We start from the raw sequence: 25701 nt of genomic DNA, 5'->3' as shown, positions 1-25701 counted from the left end.
AAACTCTTTCCATGGGTCTCCTCCCCACAGCTCCGATCCCATGCAAGTTCAGTTGAAAGTCAGTTCCATTCATCTCAGTGGGGCTCATTCCCAGGTAGCAGAACAGAATTGCATTGCAATGCCTGCTATCGTCGTCTTGTATGCGCTTACTTGGGAGTAAGTCTCACTGAATTCAGTGGAGCTGACGTTTGAGTAAATCTACATAAGCTGAAGGGCTTCCTGTCCCTTGCCTTTTCTTGCTCCCTTTTTTGTTTCTAGTGCAAGGATGACCTTGGGCAGGTCCCTCTCAGCCCACGAGCACAATCTTATCCATGCCTACTCAGAAAGAAGTCCCATTGTGTTCAACCGTGCTTACTCCCAGGAAAGTGTGTGTAGCATGATGACAGTCTGAACAGCTCATCTGGTTAGCATGAAGAAGAAATGGACCTTGTGCTGAGCGCCTTGGAGGAAAGAAGCAGGTCTGGTTCATTTATGAGGTCGACTGAGACAGTCGCCACAGGTAGGGCATTGGCGGTGGTGATGGGGCACCTCCACTGCCATGTCTGAAGTAAGATGGAGTCACTATGGTTTTGTGTAGTTAGTTCTCTTCTCCTTCCCACTAGAGTTCTGTCAAGGGCCAGTCTGTCCATGAGGCTGTCATGTCATGCAGCAGGTTGGCTAGGAGTGCCCTCTGCCACCCGCTCACTCACTTTCTCTTGCTCTATGGATCAGCGAAGAAAGAGAGTGATTGGTCTGTGGAACTCCTTGCCATCGCATATGGTGATGGCAGAAGTCCATCACTGCTTACAAGCCATGATGGGTATGTGCAGCTTCCTAGTTTTAGGCTACCTCAGAGGTCAGGTGCAAGGGAGTGACCACAGAATGCTGGTATCTCGTCTTGGATGTCTCTGAGGCATCTGGTGGGCCATACAATACAGGAAGCTGGACTAGATTTATCTCACAGTGACCCAGTAGATGCCTCAGAGAGCACTCAAGACAGCAAGAGACCTGCATCCTGGTGCCACTGTCTTGCACCTGGCATTCAGAAATATCCTGCTTCTAAAAACCAGGAGGGTTGCACGTATCAATCATCATGGCTTTGTAACCTGTGGTGGACTTTTCTGACAGAAATTTGCCTGATTTCCCTTTTAAAGGCATATAATAATAATAATAATAATAATAATAATAATAATAATAATAATAATAATAATAATAATATCAACAACAACAACAACAACTTTATTTTTACCCCGCCTTTCTCCCCGAAGGGACTCAAGGCGGCTTACAAAATATTAAAAACATAATTTAAAAACAAATAAAAACATATTAACACATCATAAAAAACAGCAGTCAGAGTAAAAAAAAAATAGGTAAAAAGAGCATAGAGCAGCAGCAAGTCATAAAAGAATCAGGCCTGTAAAAAATATTAAAAGATGTTAAAAAGATGTTAAAAGGCCGAGAACTCAGAAGGCCTGTTTAAACAGAAGGGTCTTCAGGCCTCGCCGAAAGGTCTCAAGAGAGGGAGCCATTCTTAAGTCAAGGGGAAGGGAGTTCCATAGCGTTGGCGCCACTACTGAGAAGGCCCTATTTCTTGCAGCCGCCCCACGTACCTCCCTAGGCGGCTCAGGTCAGATATAGGTCAGATGCCATCACCACATCCTGTGGCAAGGAGTTCCACAGACTAATTACATGCTGGGTCAAGAAATTTTGGGCTGTTATCCCCCCCCAGCTGCCTATGGGGAAGAAAAGTCTCCCAGCCCTGCCCCCTTGATCCGTCTGGTTTAGCTGTTAAAGAGGTGCTCTCAGGGCAAGGCAGGAGGAGGAACAGCCCCAAGCACAGGCTTGAATGCACAGGCGGCCAGGCAGCGCTCTCGGAAGCCCCCCCCCCAATCCAGCAGACTGGGTGGGCTTGGGGCTGCCAGGGATCTGGCTGGGCCTCAGTCACATGATGGGAAGCGGAAAAGAAGGCAGCGCGTGGCACGGGCAGGGGAGGGGGGCAGGCAGCGGTGCAGCGTTATAAGAGGCACCCCCCAAAACACCGGCCTGAGTCTGCCTTTGGGAAATCAGAGCATCGTGTCTGCCCAGGGAGGCGGAGCAACAGCAGCAGCAGCCTGGCTGGGGATCGCCGGATCTAGGAAGAAAAAAAACCTTGCAGCAGCGGTGGGATCTGCTGGGCAGAGAAGCTTCTGAGCACAGAGCGCTCCGCTGGTGAGCAGGCAGGCGGGGGAGGGCGCGCCCCCCCCCCCAGAGCAAACATCTACATCCCAAAGCATTCCTAAAACTTTCCCCCTTGGATCTTGAAATCGGTGCAGGGCCGAGGAAGGAAAAGGCTTGGAGGTTCTCCTTCTCTCCCCCCCCCCCCCATAGATTGATACTTAGTTGATACTTACTTACCCCCATTGCCAGACTTCTGGGGGTTCTAGACCTGGAAATGACAATATAGCTACATAAGAGGCTCACAGCATGCTTGATGGAAAGCTAACTGCTCCCAAATCAGCAGAGAGGGGTTTCAAGGAGAACATGGCCAGGTTGCACCCAGGATTGTGAATGAAGCTGTTGTCCAATGAAAAGTGTCGGGGCTTGAAGGCCATGGTCCAATCAAATATCTTTTAGATTTTATATAGGCGAAATATATTTTAATGGATCATGGACTTCAAGCCCAGGCACTTCTAATTGGACTATCTGGCCATGAAAGCCTCAGTATGGAATTCAGGCTGTTAGTTCTCTTGCAGAAATCTAATGTGCATGGGACAGAGCTTGCCCTCCATATGCACTTTTTCCTTCCCATAATATCCCTTTCCTTGTGCTGTTGTTGTTTAGGCAGGAGACAGATGAGAGAGAGAGAGAGAGAGAGAGAGAGAGAGAGAGAGTGTGTGTTTTGTGGTTTCTTTTTTCTTACAGCTTTCTTTGTTTAAAGAAAGTGCTTTAAAGTCGCACTGGTGCTTGTGCGACGTGGAAACTCATCCCCCTGCTTTACATCTCGTTTCCAAACACCTGTATGATCAGGGATGAAAATGGGACAGGAGACAACTATAGATCAAGTTGGGCAATGATGTTTCTGTGGTTACCACTGATGCAGTACAAGTCTATGTGTGTTTACGCAGTAGTAAGCCCCACTTTGCTCAGAGGGGCTTACTCCCAGGCACAGATGCATAGAGTGGCAGTTTCTTGTCTTAACAATGAAGTTGGCTTTAAGAACATAAGAACAGCCCCACTGGATCAGGCCATAGGCCCATCTAGTCCAGCTTCCTGTATCTCACAGCGGCCCACCAAATGCCCCAGGGAGCACACCAGATAACAAGAGACCTCATCCTGGTCCCTCCCTTGCATCTGGCATTCTGACATAACCCATTTCTAAAATCTTTCTTCATTTTAACATTTTTCTTCAGGTTTAGTGTTTTCTTTCTTTTTCTTCAGGTTTTTCTTTCTTTCTTTCTTTCTTTCTTTCTTTCTTTCTTTCTTTCTTTCTTTCTTTCTTTCTTTCTTTCTTTCTTTCTTTCTTTCTTTCTTTCTTTCTTTCTTTCTTTCTTCAGGTTTAGTGTTTTCTTCAGGTTTAGTGTTTTCCACAGTGAGAGCCCTGGCCCTGGGGCCACATGCCGCCCTCGAGGCCTCTCATTGCAGCCCCCAGGAAGCCCCAGTCTTCAATGAGCCTTTGGCCCTCCAGAGATTTGCTGGAGCCTACACTAGCCCGACGCAACTGCTCCTAGCATGAGGGTGACTGTTTGACATAAGAACATAAGAACATAAGAACAGCCCCACTGGATCAGGCCATAGGCCCATCTAGTCCAGCTTCCTGTATCTCACAGCGGCCCACCAAATGCCCCAGGGAGCACACCAGGTAACAAGAGACCTCATCCTGGTGCTCTCCCCTACATCTGGCATTCTGACTTAACCCATTCCTAAAATCAGGAGGTTGCGCATACACATCATGGCTTGTACCCCATAATGGATTTTTCCTCCAGAAACTCGTCCAATCCCCTTTTAAAGGCGTCTAGGCTAGACGCCAGCACCACATCCTGTGGCAAGGAGTTCCACAGACCGACCACGCGCTGAGTAAAGAAATATTTTCTTTTGTCTGTCCTAACCCGCCCAACACTCAATTTTAGTGGATGTCCCCTGGTTCTGGTATTATGTGAGAGTGTAAAGAGCATCTCCCTATCCACTCTGTCCATCCCCTGCATAATTTTGTATGTCTCAATCATGTCCCCCCTCAAGCGTCGCTTTTCTAGGCTGAAGAGGCCCAAACGCCGTAGCCTTTCCTCATAAGGAAGGTGCCCCAGCCCCGTAATCATCTTAGTCGCTCTCTTTTGCACCTTTTCCATTTCCACTATGTCTTTTTTGAGATGCGGCGACCAGAACTGGACACAATACTCCAGGTGTGGCCTTACCATCGATTTGTACAACGGCATTATAATACTAACCGTTTTGTTCTCAATACCCTTCCTAATGATCCCAAGCATAGAATTGGCCTTCTTCACTGCCGCCGCACATTGGGTCAACACTTTCATCGACCTGTCCACCACCACCCCAAGATCTCTCTCCTGATCTGTCACAGACAGCTCAGAACCCATCAGCCTATATCTAAAGTTTTGATTTTTTGCCCCAATGTGCATGACTTTACACTTACTGACATTGAAGCGCATCTGCCATTTTGCTGCCCATTCTGCCAGTCTGGAGAGATCCTTCTGGAGCTCCTCACAATCACTTCTGGTCTTTACCACTCGGAAAAGTTTGGTGTCGTCTGCAAACTTTGCCACTTCACTGCTCAACCCTGTCTCCAGGTCATTTATGAAGAGGTTGAAAAGCACCGGTCCCAGGACAGATCCTTGGGGCACACCGCTTTTCACCTCTCTCCATTGTGAAAATTGCCCATTGACACCCACTCTCTGCTTCCTGGCCTCCAACCAGTTCTCAATCCACGAGAGGACCTGTCCTCTAATTCCCTGACTGTGGAGTTTTTTCAGTAGCCTTTGGTGAGGGACCGTGTCAAACGCCTTCTGAAAGTCCAGATATATAATGTCCACGGGTTGTCCCGCATCCACATGCCTGTTGACCTTTTCAAAGAATTCTATAAGGTTTGTGAGGCAAGACTTACCCTTACAGAAGCCATGCTGACTCTCCCTCAGTAAGGCCTGTTCGTCTATGTGTTTTGAGATCCTATCTTTGATGAGGCATTCCACCATCTTACCCGGTATAGATGTTAGGCTGACCGGCCTATAGTTTCCCGGGTCCCCCCTCTTTCCCTTTTTAAAAATAGGCGTGACATTTGCTATCCTCCAATCTTCTGGCACCGTGGCCGTTTTGAGGGACAAGTTGCATACCTTAGTCAAGAGATCTGCAACTTCATTCTTCAATTCCTTAATAACCCTTGGGTGTATGCCATCAGGGCCCGGTGACTTATTGATCTTTAATTTATCAATGAGGTCTGAAACATCTTCTCTTTTAACCTCTATCTGACTTAACTCCTCGGTTAGGAGGGGCCGTTCGGGCAGCGGTATCTGCCCGAGGTCTTCTGCCGTGAAGACAGATGCAAAGAACTCATTTAATTTCTCTGCCATCTCTAAGTCTCCTTTTATCTCCCCTTTCCCTCCCTCACCATCCAGAGGGCCAACCGCTTCTCTGGCGGGTTTCCTGCTTCTAACATATTTGAAGAAGCTTTTATTATTCCCCTTAATGTTGCTGGCCATGCGTTCCTCATAGTCTCGCTTGGCCTCCCCTATCACCTTCTTACATTTCTTTTGCCACAGTTTATGTTCCTTTTTATTCTCTTCATTAGGGCAAGACTTCCATTTACGGAAGGAAGCTTCCTTGCCCTTCACAGCCTCTCTAACTTGGCTGGTTAGCCATGCGGGCACCCTCCTGGATTTAGTGGAACCCTTCTTTCTTTGCGGTATACACCTCTGCTGGGCCTCTATTACTGTTGTTTTAAGCAGCCTCCATGCACTCTGGAGAGACTGGACTCTTTTTACCCTCCCTTTCAACCTCCTTCTAACCAGCCTCCTCATTTGAGGGAAGTCCGCCCGTCGGAAGTCAAGGGTTTTTGTGAGAGATTTGCCTGGTATTCTTCCCCCAACGTGCACGTCAAAACGGATCGCAGCATGATCACTGACCTCTCACATGAGCTGTGGGATGAGGGTTCCCTCCACTTCTTACTGTTTCACGTCTGTGATGCAGTAGCTGCAGCAAAGGAAAGGCCAGCCTTGCTTTGTGCAAGGCCTTTTATAGGCCTTGAGCTATTGCAAGACCTTCATTCATTCATATAAGCTCGTCTTTAATATATTCATTTATGTAAACTTATGTCAATTTATTCAAATTTGAAATGTAAATTAATTCTTTTTCTCCCCGGCCCCCGACACAGTGTCAGAGAGATGATGTGGCCCTCCTGCCAAAAACTTTGGACACCCCTGGACTAGAGGGTTGGGGGGAAAAAAAGGACTGTGGAGACTTGAGTTCAAATCACCACACAGCAACCAAGTTTACTGCATGAGCTGGCAGTTCAGTCATGCGCTATCCAACACATAACAAATCGGGTGGGAAGCTTTGCCTGTCAAGCCAAGCTCCATGACTTTGAGTGGGAGGCCGGATTCAACCCACAGGCTGTAGGATGCCAACTCCCTGGCCTAATTTGTCATAGGGCAGTGCTAGGGATAAAAGTGGGAAAAAACCACTATGCTACCATAGGGGCAGAAGTATAAAGCAAATATGTTTGTGGAAATGACAGGACAAGATCTGGTTAGGGCTCAATTTCTCAGACTGGGGGGGGGGGGGACTATGATCATTTTACTGATTTTAAAAAGCAAACAAAAAACTTCTATGCTGCCCCTCTGGTAAGGCAGAAGAAGTGGTGGTAAGCTACCACTTGGGGTGGCTTACAAGTTAAAATTACAATGCAGCTAAATAAATAAATATTGTTAAAATGCAACAACAAAAGTAAGAATAAAAACCAATAGCAAAACCTACCACCAAAAAAAATAAAAATTAAATTGTGCAATGAAAGAGAGAGGGTGAGAAACAACAAACAAAAACCAAACCAGACCTACAGGCAAAATTGAAGCTGATGAGGAAAAAAACAAACAAAAACTGCTGGAAAGGATGGATGTTCACCCACCTTCCCCCCCCCCCCAAAAAAAAGGCAGCGAAAAGGGCTGTCACAATTCCTGGAGCAGGGAACTTCACAGGGTTGGGGCCACCATGGAGAAAACCCTCTCCTAGTTCGCCACCAATGACACCTCAAGTGTGGGAGAGGGCTTCTCTGAAAGATCTAACCGGATGCACCGACTTTATGGGGGGGATTACTTATTGGTGAACAAAAGGCACTCTGCCATTGTGAAGAGACACACTTGTTCTTACTTCATGTAGGACCCAGTCTCTGGTGGGTCTAGGCTCAAATTAAGCCATCCAGATTTTTTCAGTGTACAAGACAGTTCAATTAACTGTCCGTTAAGTTTCCTTCCAACTGAAACCTGGAATAGAATCCTTGGGATAGAACCTGTGTGTGTTTGAGCCTGCTGGCGGGCTGGCTTGCATCTCTTCCTACAAAGGCAAGCCCCATTCTTCTATAGCAGCCCTGCTTTATTTCAGCCTTACTCCCCCATCATCCATTTCAGATCACAAACTCTCTGACATTTGTTGAGATGAGGCACAGTGTTGGCTCAAGCTCCGTGTAATGCTGATCATGTCTCTCTTCCAGGGCCCGTAGGCTGTGGAAAAACAGCCCCCAGTGCCCCTGAATCGCTACCCTTCGCAGAAAATGGAAATGGCTGTGGCAGTGCATCCACAGGTACAGAGCCAGTTGTGGAGTTTCTGTTGGTTGGCAACCTTCAGTCTTGAAAGACTATGGTATAAGCCTACAGCACCCAGTATTCCCAGGTGGTCTCCCATCCAAGTACTAGCTGGGCCTGACCCTGCTTAGCTTCCGAGATCAGGAGTTTCTGTTAGGGAAGAAGGTTTGGCAGAATGGAGCTTGGGCGACTGTGTTTGGTCTTGTGGCAGTTTGGTAGCTGCTAGCTTAAATGTCAACATCTCTCGTGAACAGTGGCGTAGCTAGAGGGCGTAAAGTTTTTTTTTGTCTAAGTTTTGTAGGGAGTCTCACCATGGCGTGCAAGTGGCCCCTCCCCTTTGGAGCCATTTCCAGCGGGGGGGGGGCAAAATTTAGGCGAATGCCTCTGTTCTGCTGCCCCCACCCAAAAAGGCTCCAAAAGGGAGGGGGAGGGGCCACTTGCACACCACGGTGAGGCTCCCTGCTAAGCTTAGTGCTTTGCGCCCCCTCTAACTTACACCACTGCTTGTAAAGCAGAAGGGCTTGGGTAGCCTACACATTTTCCTAGGCTTGAAATATTGGGATTGTTTTGGGGACTGCAGGAGTGAAGAGTGGCTGTTTGTTTTCTGGGTGCTGAGGCTCACGTCCTAGTTCAGAGCATGAATTGTGGACAAGAAGCATAGGTGGAGCCAGGGAATGGAGGGGAACACCTCCCCGCCAATATATTTTTTGCTGTTGCTACTGATTGAGAAATCATTAGTTAACATCTGAGGAGAGTCAAGCTAGATGTGATGTGTGGGACCCAGGAGCTTTTATTTTTAAAGAGCTGCAGAGCTCCCAATTTGTCTTGGGACTGCAGCGCTGGGGGGGGGGATTAACCTGGGTGGTACCTACATGTTTTGCCCCCTAAGCAACAAATAACAGGTTTGTGGAGAGGGAATGATTTTCTTTGAGAGAGGAAGAGGAAAAAAGTTCTCCACTACTCTCACCCCCATCCTAATCAGGGGACCACCACAGTTGCTATTAATGTTTTTTTGAAAAATCTGTGGTTGATTGGATTCACTGATTTCCTGCGGCACGTCTTGCTGTTCAGAGCAGTTCACTGGTGGTTCTAGCAAGCCATGGTCCCTCAGTTTTAGGTGAAAACTGTGGCCTGACAGTATAGAGTTATCCTAAGGATTTCTGAAATAATGGACATTGGATGCTCTGAGTGCTTAATATCAATATAGCACTTTTCCCAAGTACTAATTTTTTTTCCAGGCCCATGTGACCTTTGAAGACGTGGCTGTATATTTCACAGAGAGTCAGTGGGCTTTACTGAATCCACTTCAAAAGGCTTTATACCAAGATGTCATGCAGGAAAATTATGAGAATGTGGCTTCTTTGGGTAAGGACCCCTTTCCTCCCTTTAGACAGAATGCCATGCTCTTGTCCACTGCTGTTGCACCACTGCACATGAAGATACACTTGCAGAGGGAGAGGAGATTAGTATGACATAAATCAGATAATTTCCTATTTGGTGATCCTGCTTTGTACAAAACAGCAATTTTCAATTGCTGACCTGATGTATAAGATGTACACTGACCTCTGCTCCTGGGAGACTCTTCCAGGCTCAGCAGGTAGACAGACAGTTTGTTACTACAGACAGCTGCCCTAGAAGCAGAGCTGCTGAACCTGGAAGAGATTTTCAACTGCTGTGCTCCAAACCCCTGTGGCATACCTTCATGGCGCACTGGTTCAAAATTGCTGCTACAGAGCATACTTCACATTCCACCTAGTTACTTCTCTTTCTTTTTTATTCTTAAGCAGGATTTATAATAGTCAAACCCAACTTGATCTCCCAGCTTGAACACAAAGACAACCCATGGATTCCAGATCAATCAATGGAAGGAAGGCGGATTTTATCAGAGCCCAACATAGGTGAGGGAATACATATCAATGCGTATTGCCCTAAACTCTGGATCAGTGTGCAAAATCCAGTTTGGCTCTTTCCTCCGCCTTGAATGATCAAACATCCCTCCTAACCATGTTTTCTCATACCTCTTCCCTGAATAGAGTTTCGTGGTGTGACAATAAAGCTGGAACAAGAAGAGGAGATGTTGGTATTGGATCACCAGAGACAAGAGGACAATAAACCATTTTCAGGTGCCAGTTCAGGTGAGGGGTGGGAATGTGAATGGTTCAGAGGTTGGTTTGGTAGTGCACGGTCCAGTCAATTGCTGAAGTTAAGGGAGTCTGGCCCGGTAATATGCTTGGAGGAGAGACTACCTGAAGCCCATAAGGACACTGCTTGAGCTCTTTGTATTTATTACATTGTCATAAATGTTAGTCCCACAAAAGTAATGAAAATAAAAAGTAGTGAAATAAATAGCTGTTGTTGGAAGGTGGCTACAGAGGGAGCAACATGTTCTCAAAGGGAGTTTCAAAGGTACCCCTACCTATGGCTTTCTCCTGGGTTGCCACCAACTGGTCCTTAGTGAGCAGTGGTGCCCACAGCATGGCACACATACCTATTTCATGGAGGCAGGCTGTGCAGCGTGGCCTTTCCCAGTTTGAAGAGACACTTGGCCAACAGACTGAGGCAAAGAGGCAAAGAAGGAAGGCCCACAGCCGGGGAGACAGACCAGGGACAGACTGCACTTGCTCCCAGTGTGGAAGGGATTGTCACTCCCGGATTGGCCTTTTCAGCCACACTAGACGCTGTTCCAGAACCACCATTCAGAGCGCGATACCATAGTCTTTTGAGACTGAAGGTTGCCAACTACTGACTAGACAGGCCACAGAAAAGTCTTGCTTCTCTCTCTCTCTCTCTCTCTCTCTCTCTCTGCTAATTTGCTAGCTGTATTGCAGGCCCAAGTCCCTAATCATCTGGGGTGGTGTTGTAGCCTTGTCACCTCAAATTGGGTGGTTTGCACATGCATTTGCACCCCCCCCCGCCCTGCTGCCTTTTCCTTGACCATCCTGTTTGCCTCCTGATTTGAAAAGCCTGGCAGAGTCTGGGGAGTGAGCTAAGAGGAAGTAGGAGGAGAGTGGGATGGCCTGCCTAGAGTGGCTCCCTAGAGAACCCTAGAGAAAGTTAGAGTTGCGCTGAGTCCAACAAACTGATAAGTCTTTCTGATTTAGTGTGCTTCTTTCCAATCTTGTCAGAATCTCTCTTTCCTAGATTGGGTATGGTCTCCTAGTCAGTAAAGGTGGAACCACCATGGAGCTGTCATTGGCTGGGCATGGAGGAAAGGAATATTCCACCAAATCAGATTATAAGTGTCTATTAAGGAGGTACCAGTGGCATCAGCATGCGCTGATATCCAAACCCCCATCTATCTCTTTTACTACCACTGTTACATACCTTGGATTCATGCAGGTGTAAATCCAAGGAGTTCTAAGGCAGCAGTGGAAGCTTTCCCTAGGGTAGGTGAGCAGAAGTTCACTTACCCTGAGGACACCTTTCAGATTGTCCCTCCTCCCATAGATACAGCACATGCTTCATTGGCATGGCTGCATCAGCGGGGTAGGGTGTTGGGGTAGAACTGGGCTGTTACACAGATGTAACCGCTTCATCTTGCCTCTTTCTCTCGATTCAGGATTCCCCAGCATTACAATAAAGCAAGAGGAGACACAGGATAGGAGAAAACACCAGGGATCTGAGGAAAGTACAGTCGTTGACCCATCAGGTGAGGAAGCTCTACATCTGCTTGATTTCAAAACTGCAGGCTCTTCACGAATTCACTCAAGACAGGCATTTTCCCCTCCCTTTCTTTCACTTTGCAGTGAGAGCCCAGGTTGATTTGTCTATAGGTAGAAGTGTTTGAAAACAATGTTATTTATTTTACTCAGAAGTAGCCCATTGAAGTAAGGCTTGGGCTGTAATCCTATCTTACAAATACCTCTATCTATAGGTAGTGCAACTTTTGAAAGTCCTGTGTGCATGTTATCTGGGAAGAACACACCCAGTCCTCTGCATCATTCACACAGCAGGAGGACTCTGGGTAGCAGAAAACTGAATCCTAAAAAATACGGGTTCAGAAGTGGTTCAAATTCATCAGTGTTTTTATACCGTCACATTTAGATACTTGTTTTTTTAAAGAAACAGGTTTTGACACTTTGAACTGGTTTAGCAACATTTCATGCCAAAAATATCATACCTTTTTGCTTTGCAGTATTAACTATGAAATTAATACAAAGATGATTTAACTTGAGGGGGTAAAAATAGGTATACATTTTTTTTAAAATAAAGTTTTAAAAAATGCAAACCATATACATACTATAGCAGTGTTTCTCAACAAGTGGAACTTGTACCACCGGTGGTTCTTGAGGTGATGTCTTATGACACATGCAGGACCCTCGGACCCTCACCGCCTGGTAGCAAGACCAGAAACGCAATGTGACAAGCAACAATGGAATGTTTGGCTTATAGCCCAATCCTGAGCTGCCCGGAGCACAGGGCTGCTGCGTGCCAAAACAGCTGCCGTGGTATCCTGTGTGCCCTGGGTAGCTGCTGCCGTCTCCTTGGAAGAAGGGGACTTTCGCCCCCTTCCCCCGAGTAAGGGAAGTAGCCCCGCGATGGGGCCACTCAATTTTGTGGCGGCTCATGAACTTTACGGCATGTTTGCAACAGTTTGTGCTGGTGGTAACTTGGAGCGCAGGGCTCAGGCCTTTAGTGGGCAGAGCTCCAGTGTGTGCTTTTCACTTGCTCGAAAAGTCCTCTCGTCCACCTTTAGCCTCTTACCGGTGTTTGTTGCATTGTGTCTGGCCTCCCAATCTGGAAGTAAGTGGTGATGACACCATCACCAGTTACTTCTCATGGTACTTCCAATAGTGGTACAGCAGGGGACAGATGCTGAAAAATGCTGTACTACAGGATAAGATCCAGGAAAATAAAATATTATACAGTTGGAGGCTGAGCACCTGATGAGCACCCAGGGATTTTTGAACAAGTTTGACTGAGACATACAAAATTGTGCAGGAGATGGATAGAGTGGATAGAGAGATGCTCTTTTCCTTCTCACACAACACCAGAACTAGGGGACATCTGTTAAATAAAGTGTTGGGAGAGTTAGGACACAGAAAAGAAAATATTTATTTACTCAGTGTGTAGTTAGAATGTGGAACTCCTTGCCACCGGATGTGGTGATGGAATTTGACCTAGATGCCTTTAAGAGGGGAATAGACTTTTTCTCCAGAAATTTGTCCAATGCGGGTTACAAGCCATGATGTGTATGTTCAAGCTCCTGATTTTAGAAGTGAGTTACCTCGGAATGCCAGATGCAAGGGAGGGCACCAGGATGCAGGTCTCTTGTTGTCTGGTATGCTCCCTGAGGCATCTGGTGGGCCACTGTGAGATACAGGAAGCTGGACTAGATGGCCCTTTGGGCTGATCCAGAGGGGCTCTTCTTATGGGTTACCACTTTTTGTTTTTATGAGTTGGATTCAGGTTTGCCAAGAGAACTTAAGTTTAGCAGGCTGGTGAGGTGGGTGAGAGATGTATCTTGCTGCCTTGAGAATTGCTGAACAGCTTTCCAGGATAATCTGCTCCACTAAGGAACATCAGCAGCCTCTGCAGGTTCAGAAATGAAACTGGGAAGCGATTGGTTCTTCCTGATCACCTGAGTGTCTTACTGGACGGCTCCATCCAGAATTTTGGGCCTGCTGCCTAGAAGGGTCTGCTTCTCCCTCTGCACAGCTGTCCTAACTGTGCTCTGGGTGAGAAACTGATGCCCTTCCTCCTCAGGCTCCCAACCCTGCCGTAGCTGACCAGGAGTCTCTTCTTGGCTTCCGAGACTCAGAACTCCTCTGACTCTGCCAGCAACCAGCACTGGTGGTTTCCACAATTAGGTTTTTCAACATGTGTTCCAGGAGTACTGATTTTTCAAGGCACTCCCATGTATGCTGGCCAAAAGCAACAACTCGGAGTTTGGTTGGCTAAAAGTTAGAAAATCATCTTTGACACTTTTTAATTTGACAGGTTTTTCTGGTGTAATAATAAAACTGGAACCAAAAGAGGAGCCATGCTTCCCAGATCCCCAGGCAACTGAGGAAAGTGCGACTGTTTCAGGCATCCAGTCAGGTGAGGGATTGGCTCTGTTGTATCTTGGTTGACAATCAACGTGTTCATGATCCATTGAGAACTGCTGCTTTCTTTGACACTTATACACACACAGCTCTAATGACAACCAAAATGGTTTGTCTTACAAGAGTACCATACTTTAGTACGAGAGCAAAAGCTTTGTGTGAAGGAGGTCTCAGATTCTGTTCCTGGCATTTCTCAGGAGCTGGAGGTCTCCTATGAGTGCCATCTTATCTGTTAACACAATTCCTTTGATTTTCACCTCTTGCCTTATCCTACTCAGTGAGTTCAGAAAATTCCATGAATTTTTGATGTGTTAAAATGTGTATATCTCCCAAGTGTAATAGATGCCTTGAATGTATGAGGCTCTCTTATGCAGAGTTAGACTATTGATCTCTCTAAATCAGTATTGTCAAGTCTGATTCTCAAGTCAGTCAGTATGGTCAAGCAGTGATTCTCCAGGGTTTCAGGCATGGATCTTTCCTAGCCCTATCTGGAGATGTCCAGAGATTGAACATGGGACCTTTGGCATGCAAAACACGTGCTTGAACTCTGACTACAGCCCCATGTTGGACTTTCTCAGTATATCAGGAGATACATCTGGTAACATTTGGATGGTGGGCTGTTTGCCAATTTTTTGCCACCCTGTCTGCTACATTAAGGTCAGCAAGCATTATACAGAAGCTCCTCTACTTATGAATGTTTGGTTATGAACAAACACTTTCAGCTCTGACTTCCAGTTTGCAGCCAATACCGCTGAGCATAGAAGTTGCTCGGGATTGGTCTTAGTGACTCCACAGTGAAATTGATAGCAGACAGCATCTCGGCAAGTCTGACAACTTTAGACAGTGTCCAAGTGAAATGGATGGCTACAGCAAGGGGTTGACATTACTGTACGTACGAACAGTACTTATGAACAGATCCCTGGAACCTAATGTCTTCGTAAGTAGAGAAGCTTCTAATTATTTGACCTGTGGAGGATATTACTTTTTGAATGACTTGGTATGAAAATTTTCATCACAACCACTGTGACTAAATAACAGCACCAAGATTGACCCTGGCAGGAAGTTGGGGCCCAATTACAACTACTACCAGATCGCTGATGCAGCTGTACCAATGGGCCATGCACGGCATCCTGCAGTGGGGGGGGGGGGGGACAGTCATGGAGGTCTCCTCAAGGTAAGGAAAAATTTGTTCCCTTACCCTGATGCAAACCTCTGCTGCCACAATGTGTCTCCTTGGATCTCTACCAGCCATTTTGCTGGCTCAGGTCTGAGGAGAGTAAAGGAGAGGGAAAGAGGGAAGGAACAAACTAGAGTACCAGTGTAAGTCACTGCCACTGGCATCCACCTCCTCCCTCCCCTGTTCTGCCTTCCACCCATCCCCCTCCAACCCAGACACTCCCCCATTCCTCCCCCTTTCTGCCCTGTTCCTCCCCACTTTAGCTTACCAGCACCAGAGCAGCCTAGAAGGCCACTACTGTTTCCGGTAGTGGCCCAGCAGCATGCAACAGTATGTCACACTTTGTGGGTGCTGCAATTGCCAGCACATGAGCTCTGGGCAGCATAGCTCTCAGTTAGGACTGGGCTGCGGGTCTCCATTTGCCGAAGAACAGAGAAAGGCTAGACCTGGGGTCAGCAGCCGTGGCTCAGGAGCCGCATGCGGCTCTTTCAGCTGTCTGTTGCAGCTCCGGAGTCCGGGTGAAAGTGGCAAAGGGGGTGACAGAGCCCGTGGAGGCTGGAAGCGGGGCGCCTTCCCCGTGGCCGCCACCCAGCCAGCCCAGCCCTGAGGGCGCCTCTCTCCAGTGGGATGTGCTGCGGGCGCTGGCTGCTGGTGAGTGCGGGGCCGGGTGGGGCACTGCCCTCGCCCACTGCAGCTCCTTTCTCGGCTAGCAGGCCTCCACTCCAGGAGCCCCGCTGGACCGGCAGCACCAGCCCCATACGGCAGCGCCGCAGGTGGGTGCCCTGGGGGCGGCGGTGTTCTCCCGGACCTGCCCTCCGCGCCCCACTGCAAGCAGGCGCCCTGCTGGGCAAGGGGGCGGGGCCCCTCCCACAGGGGGCAGCCAGGCACCTCTTCCCTGCGTTCACAGCCCCTTCGCCCTGCAGTGGGCAGGGAGCTGAACAGGGCCGGGGAGGGTGGGGGCCCAAGGGGCTTCCCAGCTTAGTGGCTGGCAGAAAGGCTCCTGCCACCCACAACCCCCACCGCCTTCCATTGCAGCCCCAGCCTGGACCTGCTGCTGGTGGAGATGCCCAGCACCGTGCTCTGGTACGTGGCCGTCCCCCCGCTGGTGGCGGGTGCGGGGGGCGCTTCGCAGGGACCCTCGTGGCCGGGCAGGGAGAGCTGGCAGTGCTGGCGTGGCCGCGCATGGGTCAGTGGGGAAGGGCATCGAAGGAAGGGCTCCAGTGGGTGGGCATTGCCCGGGTCGCTGAGGGAGGGCGCTGTGAAGCATCGTCACCCCTCCTCGGTGAGAGCCTGCGTGGTCGCAGCCCAGGTTTGAGGGGCAGGTGGGAGCCCCTTCTCCCTCCCCTCAGGCGAAGCGTGAGGAATGGTCCCCGCTGGCTGGCTGGCTGGCTGCCTGCCTGCCTGTCTGTCTGTCTGCCTGGTGTCTTGGGCCTCCCTGGGCGCGAGGGGAACCCTGTCCTTTTCAGTGGGGCTCACTACTCAGTGCCCACAAAGCCCCTTTTCTCCCCCTCCTCCTCCCCCTTGGGACCTTAGGGTCACACCAGTGTCATTCAGTTGACAGAGAGCATGCCGAGAAGGAGCAGAGAAGAGAAGATCCAGGGACCGGGACAATAGCAGAGCAAAGGTAAGTAAATAGTAAATAAAAAAAATATTTTCTTGGTGCTGCATAATAAAAGGGACCTACAAGAGGGGGCTACATTATAAAAATGGGACCTATAAGAGGGGAGTGTATTATATAACTGGGACCTACAAGAAGGGAGTGTATTTTATAACTGGGACCTATAACAGCTGAGCACATTATAAAAGTTGCATATGCAAGAGGGGAGTGCATTATGAATTGGGACATACAAGGGGGAATAATAACTATAAATCTCTTTATTGTATTGAAAAATACTAGTCATTAGATTTTGTATTTCATTGTACCTCTTTTACATTACTGTGGAAAAGACACAAAGATGACTATTTACTGTTTGTCAGGATTTTCTGCTAGGGAGGGCAGCAGCCCAAATCTTGCCTGTAGCACCAAATTGGCTAGGGCAGGCCCTGGGAAAATAAATTCGTATTTAATTTAAATTTATTTTAGCTCTTTCGTTTTTTATATGTAATTCTAAATTTAAGATTATGGTGATCTTGTAACATTAAAATATGTTACATATTTTGACCTTCTGTAGGCCAACTATGGATAAATGCAGGAAAAGAAAAGTTTCTGAAGAAAACAGAAGGTTTAATGCTGCGTGGGCAGATTCATTTGGTTTCACTGCTGACAAGACTGGTTTACCAGTATGTTTAATATGTGGTGCGAAATTGGCAAACAACAAAAAGTCAAATGTTGAAAGACATTTCCAGAATAAACACATAGCCTTTGCTGAAAAATATCCGGATGGAGAGGAGAGAAAAAAAGCTGTTGCGGAACTGATGCGGAAGGCTGATCGGAGCAAAAAACATTTTAAGAAGCGGGTTAAGTCTGCAAATTCAACTACATATGCTAGTTTTGTGGCCACTCAGGAAATGGTCAGGCACGGGAAGCCATTCACAGATGGAGAATATATAAAAGAATCATTCATAAAGATTTCAGAACATCTATTCACAGACTTCAAAAACAAGAGTGAAATTGTGCAGAAAATCAGAGATATGCCTCTCTCTGCAAAGACTGTCAAAGACAGAACCCTAAAAATGGCAGAAAACATCACCAGACAGCAAATTAAAGACATAAATTCAGCTGTGGCGTACTCAATCGCCTGTGTTGAGTCCAAAGAAAAAGGTGATATTGAACAAATAGCGCTGTTCTGCCGATATGTGAACTCTGCAGGGCCACAGGAAGAAATGATTGAGTTGATACCACTAAAAGGCCAAACACAGGGGGAGGACATCTGTGAGGCTGTACTGGATTATTTAAGAGCCAAAGAAATAAACACCACCCACCTGGTGTCAGTGGCTACTGATGGGGCCCCAAGTATGACAGGAGTGCAAAAGGGCTTTGTGGCTTTATTGCAGAAGTCGCTGGGTAGAAAGCTGCTGACATTTCATTGCATCCTGCATCAAGAGGCATTGTGCGCTCAAACATTTCCTCCGGAATGCACAGAAGTAATGGATGTTGTCATTCAGATTGTCAATAAAATAATGGCAAAAGCTTTGAATCACCATCAGTTCCGTTTATTACTTGACGAAGTGGAAAGCACATATTCTGATCTCCTGCTGCACAACAAAGTCCGGTGGCTGTCCAGAGGGGAGGTGCTGAAACACTTTGCCGCGTGTCTGGAAGAGGTGAAAACTTTCCTGGGCAACAAAGGGTTCACCTTTCCTGAGCTGGAACAGCCAGATTGGCTGGAAAAGCTGCACTTCATGGTAGATATGACAGCGCACCTGAACAGGCTGAACGCAACACTTCAGGGGAAAGGAAGCACATCCCTGCACATGCTGGAGGAGGTTTTAGCATTTGAGCGCAAGTTGACAGTGCTTTCCAGAGATTTACAGAGAGGTACACTGTCTCACTTCCCCTGTTTGAGAGATTTCAAACAAGCTAACAATGAGATAAATTTGGAGTATTTGCAGTCTGCTATCATTGCAATGCAAACATCATTTGGGAAACGATTCTGTGAGTTCAGAGAGGAAAAAAACACATTATCCTTCCCTGTCACTCCCCTGACAGTCGATCCGTCCCTATTGAATATGACTGCATCTGCAGGTGTAAGTCAACCCGATCTTGAGATGGAACTGGCCGACATAGCTGACAAAGATATATGGGTGTCCAAGTTCAAACATTTGACAGCTGATCTTGAAGATGTTGCCCGTCAGAAGGCCATTCTTGCTCAGAATCACAAATGGAGTGATATTGAGAAACTTCCCAAACTGGACAAACTTGTGTTTGAAACATGGAATGCCATCCCCGACACTTACATGAACATGAAAAAGTATGCATTTGCAGTCCTATCGATCTTCGGATCCACATACGTATGTGAGCAAGTCTTCTCCAACATGAACTTTATTAAAAACAAATATCGCTCACGCCTCACAGACGTCTGCTTACAATCCTGTGTGAAGACGAAGGTGACATCTTACAGCCCTGATGTGCAAACGCTGTGCGTTGAGATTCAGAAGCAAAAATCACATTAACCAGGTAAAATAAATATTTTAATTGGTTATTAATTAGCAAATATATATATTACATTGTTCAGTGAAATAGTCCTTTTTTTTTATTCAGGTTGACAGCTGACTGCACGCTCCAGTACATGCGATAAAAGGATGACAGCATTTTTGGTTTGCTGCAGGGTGATAAAGTTCTGCTTTGAATTTTGCTATTGAATTCTGCTATTTGAAAGTTATCTTCAACCCGGCATCTTTTTTTCGACATTCAAAATGTTTTTGTTGCATGCTGAAATAAAATTTTGTTTTCTCTGTAGCAGTTCATTCATTTCAAAAATGCAACACACTATAGTTTTTTTATACATAGCATAAAAAAAAACTATATATGCAGTGTTATCTTCATTTTAGATGTCAAAAGGGTTTTGTGGCTCCCGAGGTTTTCTTTTCTCCAGAAAATGGGTCCAAATGGTTTTGAGCGTTTGTTGCCTACTCCTGGGCTATTATTATTATTATTATTATTTTATTAATTTATATCCCGCCTTTTTGCCCCATGGGCACATAAGGCGGCTTACAACAATCAACAATACAAATTTAACAGTTAAAAACAATAATAAAACAGTTTTCAATAATTAAAAAACTAAACAAACCAAACAAACCCCGTAAATACTAATATAAAAAGAAAAAAGCCAAAAAGGAAAAAGAAAAGCCAGCCAGCCTGTCAACAGTTAAAAGCTTTTCGGAATAAAAAGGTCTTCAGTCCACGCCGAAATATTAGCAACGAGTAGGCAGTTTTCAATTCTAAGGGGAGGGTATTCCAAAGTCCGGGGGCCACTACGGAGAAGGCCCTCTTCCTGGCCGCTGTCCTTCTCACATCTCTTGGTGGCGGCACAGTCAAAAAGGCCCCCCCAGATGATCTAAGAGCACGGGCAGGATTGTAAGGAAGGAGGCGGTCCCTCAGATACTCCGAACCTGAGCCGTAAAGGGCTTTAAAAGTCAAAACTAGCACCTTGAATTGGGCCCGGAACAGAACCAGCAGCCAGTGTAGCCGCCAAAGCAATGGCTCGACAGAGTCAAACCGACGTGCTCCAGCAACCACACGAGCAGCTGTGTTCTGTACTAGTTGTAATTTCCGGACCGTCTTCAAAGGCAGCCCCACGTAGAGCGCATTGCAATAATCTAATCTAGATGTCACAAGGGCATGGGTTACTGTGGCCAGGTCCGTGCAGCTCAGGTACGGTCACAGCTGGCGAATCAGCCGAAGCTGAGCAAAGGCTTCCCTGGCCACCGCCATCACCTGGGCCTCCAGGTGCAGCTGTGGATCCAGGAGAACCCCCAAGCTGTGGACCTGCTCCTTCAGAGGAAGTGCAACCCCATTCAGAGCAGGACAATAGTCCAACACCTGAGCTGTGGATTTCCGAACCAAAAGCACCTCTGTCTTATCCGGATTTAATTTCAGCATCCACATCCAGCCCCTAACCGCCTCCAGACAGAGATCCAGGACCCCAACTGCCTCCTCAGAATCAGGGGGAAAGGAGAGATAAAGCTGGGTGTCATCAGCATATTGATGGCACCCCACTCCAAACCCCCGGATGACCTCTCCCAGTGGCTTCATGTAGATCAGGGGTGCTCACACTTTTTTGGCTCGAGAGCTACTTTGAAACCCAGCAAGGCCCGGAGATCTACCAGTTTTTTTTACAATGTTCGTGCCATCATAACATATAACATTTATGTGTACAATGTATGTTGGTGTACCTTGAGCCCCACTGAGTATAACAGGACTTACTCCTGAGTAGACATGCCTAGGATTAGGCTGTGAGGCTGCAATCCTAGCCACACTTACCTGGGAGTAAGCCCCATTGAGTACAATGGGCCTTACTCCCGGCATTTCCTCCTAGAGGCACCTGAAGGGGGGGTCGGCACTCCGCGATCTACTCATTTTGCCTTGCGATCTACCGGTAGATCGCGATCCACCTATTGAGCACCCCTGATGTAGATGTTAAAGAGCATGGGGGATAAGATGGAACCTAGCGGCATCCCAAACCTGAGAGGTTGGGGTGCTGAACAAGCGTCCCCCAGCACCACCTTCTGGGATCTGTCAGCCAGGAAGGAGCAGAACCACTTCAAAACTGCCTCCAAGCCCCAACCCAGCCAGCCGACCCAGAAGGACACCATGGTTGATGGTGTCGAAAGCCACTGAGAGGTCCAGCAGGACTAACAGGGACGCACTCCCCCTGTCCATTCCCCGGCGAAGGTCATCGACCAAGGCAGTCTCCATCCCCAACCCTGGCCTGAAGCCAGATTGGAATGGGTCCAGATAATCCGTTTCCTCCAGTACCCTCTGAAGCTGGGACGCCACCACCCGCTCAATCACCTTGCCCAGGAATTGAATATTCGAGACTGGCTGAAAGTTGTTTAAATTAGTGGGATCCAGGGAGGGCTTCTTCAGGAGGGGGTGAACCATCGCCTGCTTCAAGGCAAGCGGGAGCACCCCCTCCCTCAGAGATGAATTCACCGCCCTCCCCGTCCACTCGGCCAGCCCTTCCCGGGCAGCCCTAATTAGCCATACTGGGCAAGGGTCAAGCGGGCAAGCAGCCGGTCTCACACTCCAGAGAATCCTGTCCACATCCTCAGGCTCTACAAGCTGAAAAGAATCCCAAATAATAGGATAGACAGGTTCCCCAGGGACATCACTAGATATGCCCACAGCAGCATCCAAGTCATGCCGAATCTGATCGACCTTCTCTGCAAAGTGTTTTGCGAACTCGTCACAGCGAGTCTCCGTGTGCTCCTCCCCACCAGTAGGGGGGGCCAGATGTAAAAGGCTACGGACCACACGAAAGAGCTCAGCTGGATGGTTCTCTGCAGATGCAATGGAGGCAGAAAAGTATGCCCTTTTAGCTGCCACCACCACCTTAGAGTAAGCTCTTAACTGGGCCCTAGCCCGTGTACGGTCAGATTCAGTACGAGTCTTTTGCCACTGACGCTCTAAACGTCTGCCCTGCCGCTTCATCATTCGCAGCTCCTCAGAAAACCAAGGAGCCGCTCTGACTCTGCGATTGGGCAGAGGAAGCTCGGGAGCGATCTCATCCAGGGCCCTGGCCATCTCCGTATTCCAGAGATCAACCAGAGCACCAGGTGGGTCACCAGCTCTGGCAACAGGAAAATCCCCCAGAGCCCTCAGGAATCCATTTGGATCCATCAGCCTCCGAGGGTGGATCATAAAATGTGGTCCCCTGACATTGCGGAGGTGAGAGGCTACAACAAGCCTAAATCCCACCAGAAAGTGATCTGTCCATGACAAAGGAGTGATCTTAATATCTTCCACCTCCAGATCACCATCAACCTGCCCAGCAGTAAACACCAGGTCCAATGTATGTCCCACATCATGCGTTGGGGCAGATATTCTTTGAGATAGACCCATGGTTGCCATGGAGGCCATGAAATCCTGAGCCGCAGCTGTTCCCGGGGCCTCGGCTAGACCATACTGTCAAGTTAAGACAAAATTTAAGATGCATTCAGCCACCACTTCCTGTTTCAATTTGAATGTCAGGACCATGATGCAGATATGGGGAGATGCTCTACTTTACATCTTCTATGGGACAAGCCCTATTTGCCTGTCATTGATTGCCACTCAAATGGATGTAGTCATTTGGATGCAAGAAGTAACAATTAAATAGTACGGAGATGGTCTCAGTGAGACTGGGATCCCTTGGTCTCAAGGACCTGCTGATTCTGTTTGAATATCTGCAGATTAATTAAGGTTATATAAGAGATGTACAGTTCAGGTGGTTGTAACATTAATGCTTGTCTTCATTCTCTGTTTCAGAAGCATCCTCTGCTTCATTGAACCTCTCACGAGAAGGCAATAATCAAATGACTACAAATAAGAAACAATTCGACCTTTTCAAAGGGGGCACTTTCCAATATCCAAAGAAGGCTTCTGTATCTGTTAATGACAGCCCAAGAAAAAGAATGGGAAAAGCTTTAACTTGTGAGAGAATAAAAATCCTTGAAGCCAAAGTCCAGAACAGAATCAAGAAGTTTGGGAGAATGCTTCCAAAAGGAGAGGAATCTTATAAACACCTAAACAGTGAGCAGAGGTCTAGTTGGAGATGCTACTTGACATCCTATGGGAAAAACCATACAGGAGAGAAACTATATACATGCTCAGTCTGTGGGAAAAAGTTCTTTCGGAGATCACATCTTATTAGACACAAAATAAACCATACAGGAGAGAAACCGTATGTATGCTCAGTCTGTGGGAAAAGCTTCAATCAAAGATCCCATCTTATTAGCCATGAAAGAACCCATACAGGAGAGAAGCCATATCCCTGCTCCGTCTGTGGCAAAAGTCTGAGTCGTAAAGCACTCCTTATTAGACACGAGAGAATTCATACCGGAGAAAGACCATATAAATGCTCTGTATGTGGGAAAAGCTTCTGCCAGAACTCTGGCCTTATTGCTCATAAGATCACTCACACAGGAGACAAACCATATACATGTTCAGTTTGTGGGAAAGGCTTTAGCCGCAAAGCAAGCTGTATCAGACATGAGCAAATTCACATGGGAGAGAAACCATATACGTGTTCAGTCTGTGGCAAAAACTTCAGTCAGTGCTCTGGCCTTCTTCAGCATGAAAGAATTCATACAGGAGAGATCCCATATAAATGCTCCATCTGTGGGAAAAGTTTCAGTCGTAAAGATTGCCTCCTGGGACACGAAGGAATCCATACAGGAGAGAAACCATATACATGCTCGGTCTGTGGGAAGAGTTTCAACTGGAAAAGCTACTTGACGGTCCACGAGAGAAGCCACACTGAAGAAAAATCGTACATATGTTCAGTCTGTGGGAAAAGCTTTAACCAAAGATCAAATCTTCTTAGCCATGAAAAAACCCACACACAAGAAAAAACCTATACGTGCTCCATCTGTGCTAAAACTTTCATTCACAAAGTCAGCCTTATTAGACATGAACGAGTCCATACAGGAGAAACGCCCTATAAATGCTCTGTCTGTGGGAAAGGTTGCAGTGGGAGAACTAACCTTGTTTCACATGAAAGAACCCACACAGAAGAAAGACCATATGCCTGCTCATTTTGTGGCAAAAGCTTCAAACAAAGATCAAACCTCACTAGTCATGAAAGGATTCATACAGGGGAAACACCTTTCATGTGCTCGGTATGTGGTAGAAGTTTCAGCTGCAAAGCAAACCTTTTAGGACATATGAGAACCCACACAGGGGAGAAACCGTATCCATGCTCAGTGTGCGGAAAGAGGTTTGGCAATAAATCACAAGTTGTTATACATGAGAGAATTCACACAGGAGAAAAACCGTACACCTGTTCAGTCTGTGGGAAGCAATTCAAGCACAGAACAAGCTATATCGAACACCAAAAAATCCACACACAGGAAAAACCGTACACCTGCTCTGTCTGTGGCAGAAGCTTTAGCCGAAAGGAGCACCTGATCATCCATGGAAGAATTCACACAGGGGAGAAACCATATTCATGCTCCATCTGCGATAGAAGCTTCAAGCAAAAGTCAAGCCTCACTTCTCATGAGAGGAGCCACACAGGAGAGAAGCCACACGCTTGTTCAGTCTGCGGTAAAAGTTTTAATCGAAGATCAAACCTTATTCATCATGAGAGGATTCATACAGGAGAAAAACCACACCTCTGCTCTGCCTGCGGGAAAAGTTTTAGGAGCAAAGCATATCTGAGGAGACACGAGAAAATTCATGCACGATAGAGAATGTGGATAGAAGGAAATCCATGTAAATGTTCTGTTTGTAGTAAAAACTGCAGTAAGTAAATTAAGATTAAACAGGAGAAAATCCTGTTAAACAGGAGAACATATGTTCTCCATGACCCAGAAATGATACATGCTGTCATACACAACACTCCCCCTCCCACGACACCCAGTATCCACCCAGCCATTATTCAGACATGTCAAAGGTGCAAAGGTTTGTGGGCCATGAATGGCCTTTTTTTCAGCCAGTGGCGGACCTAGAGGGGGTGCAAAGTGCTAAGTTTTTCAGGGAGTATGCAAGAGGCCCCTCCCCTTCGGAACCATTTCTGGTGGAGGGGAGCAAAATGGAGGGGGAGGAACCGCTTACACACCACGGGCAGGCTTCCTGCAAAACTTAGTGCTTTGCACCCCCTTGAGCTCTGCCACCGGTTTCAGCTCATTAACAGTCCAATTTTAAATTGATATACTTATCCTTCTAATTTTAAATCCCATGCCTCACTATTTTCGTTAATACTGAATTCCAGAGGATTTTTAAAAAAAGAAACATCACATACTAACCAACATTAACCCACCCATGTCATGCTTCTGTACGAGGTGCATGAAAGAACATTTGTCTGGTGCACCCAGGCTATGGAGACTTAGAGAATCTTCTGTAATTTATTAAATAAAATGTTTGACAACGATATATTTGGTGGTCCAGCCAACATGGAATCTACATGAGGCAGTTAATAAGTGTATCCAGTGTGTTTCTATCTGCAAGTCTAAATAATAAAACTGCTGCTAGCTGCAGATGAGTGGGGAAAAGAACAAGAACAGTCTTGGGGCTGTTTTCCTCTCCATTAGCAGCTTCCTGAGTGGGAGGCAGATGATTTCAAGCAGGAAATGA

At 47.1% G+C, this 25701-nt stretch overlaps 2 protein-coding genes across 8 annotated transcripts in view; both read left to right on the top strand.

The window, feature by feature from the left end:
* Positions 1-25701, top strand: part of LOC136639120 (zinc finger protein RFP-like) — a 573475-nt gene that overhangs the window by 104262 nt on the left and 443512 nt on the right. The window lies entirely within an intron of this gene.
* LOC136640343 (zinc finger protein 271-like) lies at positions 32-25701 on the top strand. Of its 7 annotated transcripts, none has more exons than XM_066615401.1 (11): positions 1959-2187; positions 7670-7759; positions 8999-9125; positions 9548-9658; positions 9794-9895; positions 11320-11409; positions 13701-13802; positions 16020-16067; positions 16539-16608; positions 17156-19101; positions 19186-19353. In XM_066615401.1, exons 2-10 carry the CDS (start codon positions 7730-7732, stop codon positions 19095-19097), a joined length of 2622 nt encoding a protein of 873 aa, XP_066471498.1. In that variant the 5' UTR covers positions 1959-2187; positions 7670-7729; the 3' UTR covers positions 19098-19101; positions 19186-19353. The 7 variants fall into 7 exon arrangements, with proteins under 7 accessions (XP_066471496.1, XP_066471499.1, XP_066471495.1 ...); XM_066615400.1 differs by having other exon boundaries at positions 9545-9658; XM_066615399.1 differs by lacking the exons at positions 1959-2187; positions 8999-9125; positions 19186-19353 and adding exons at positions 32-499; positions 22894-22979.

The sequence above is a fragment of the Tiliqua scincoides genome, chromosome 2 (genome assembly GCF_035046505.1).
Source record: "Tiliqua scincoides isolate rTilSci1 chromosome 2, rTilSci1.hap2, whole genome shotgun sequence".
NCBI classification, from domain to species: Eukaryota; Metazoa; Chordata; class Lepidosauria; order Squamata; family Scincidae; genus Tiliqua; species Tiliqua scincoides.
The sequence above is the reverse complement of the archived record's forward strand: the minus strand, read 5'-3'. Positions and strand labels throughout refer to the sequence as shown.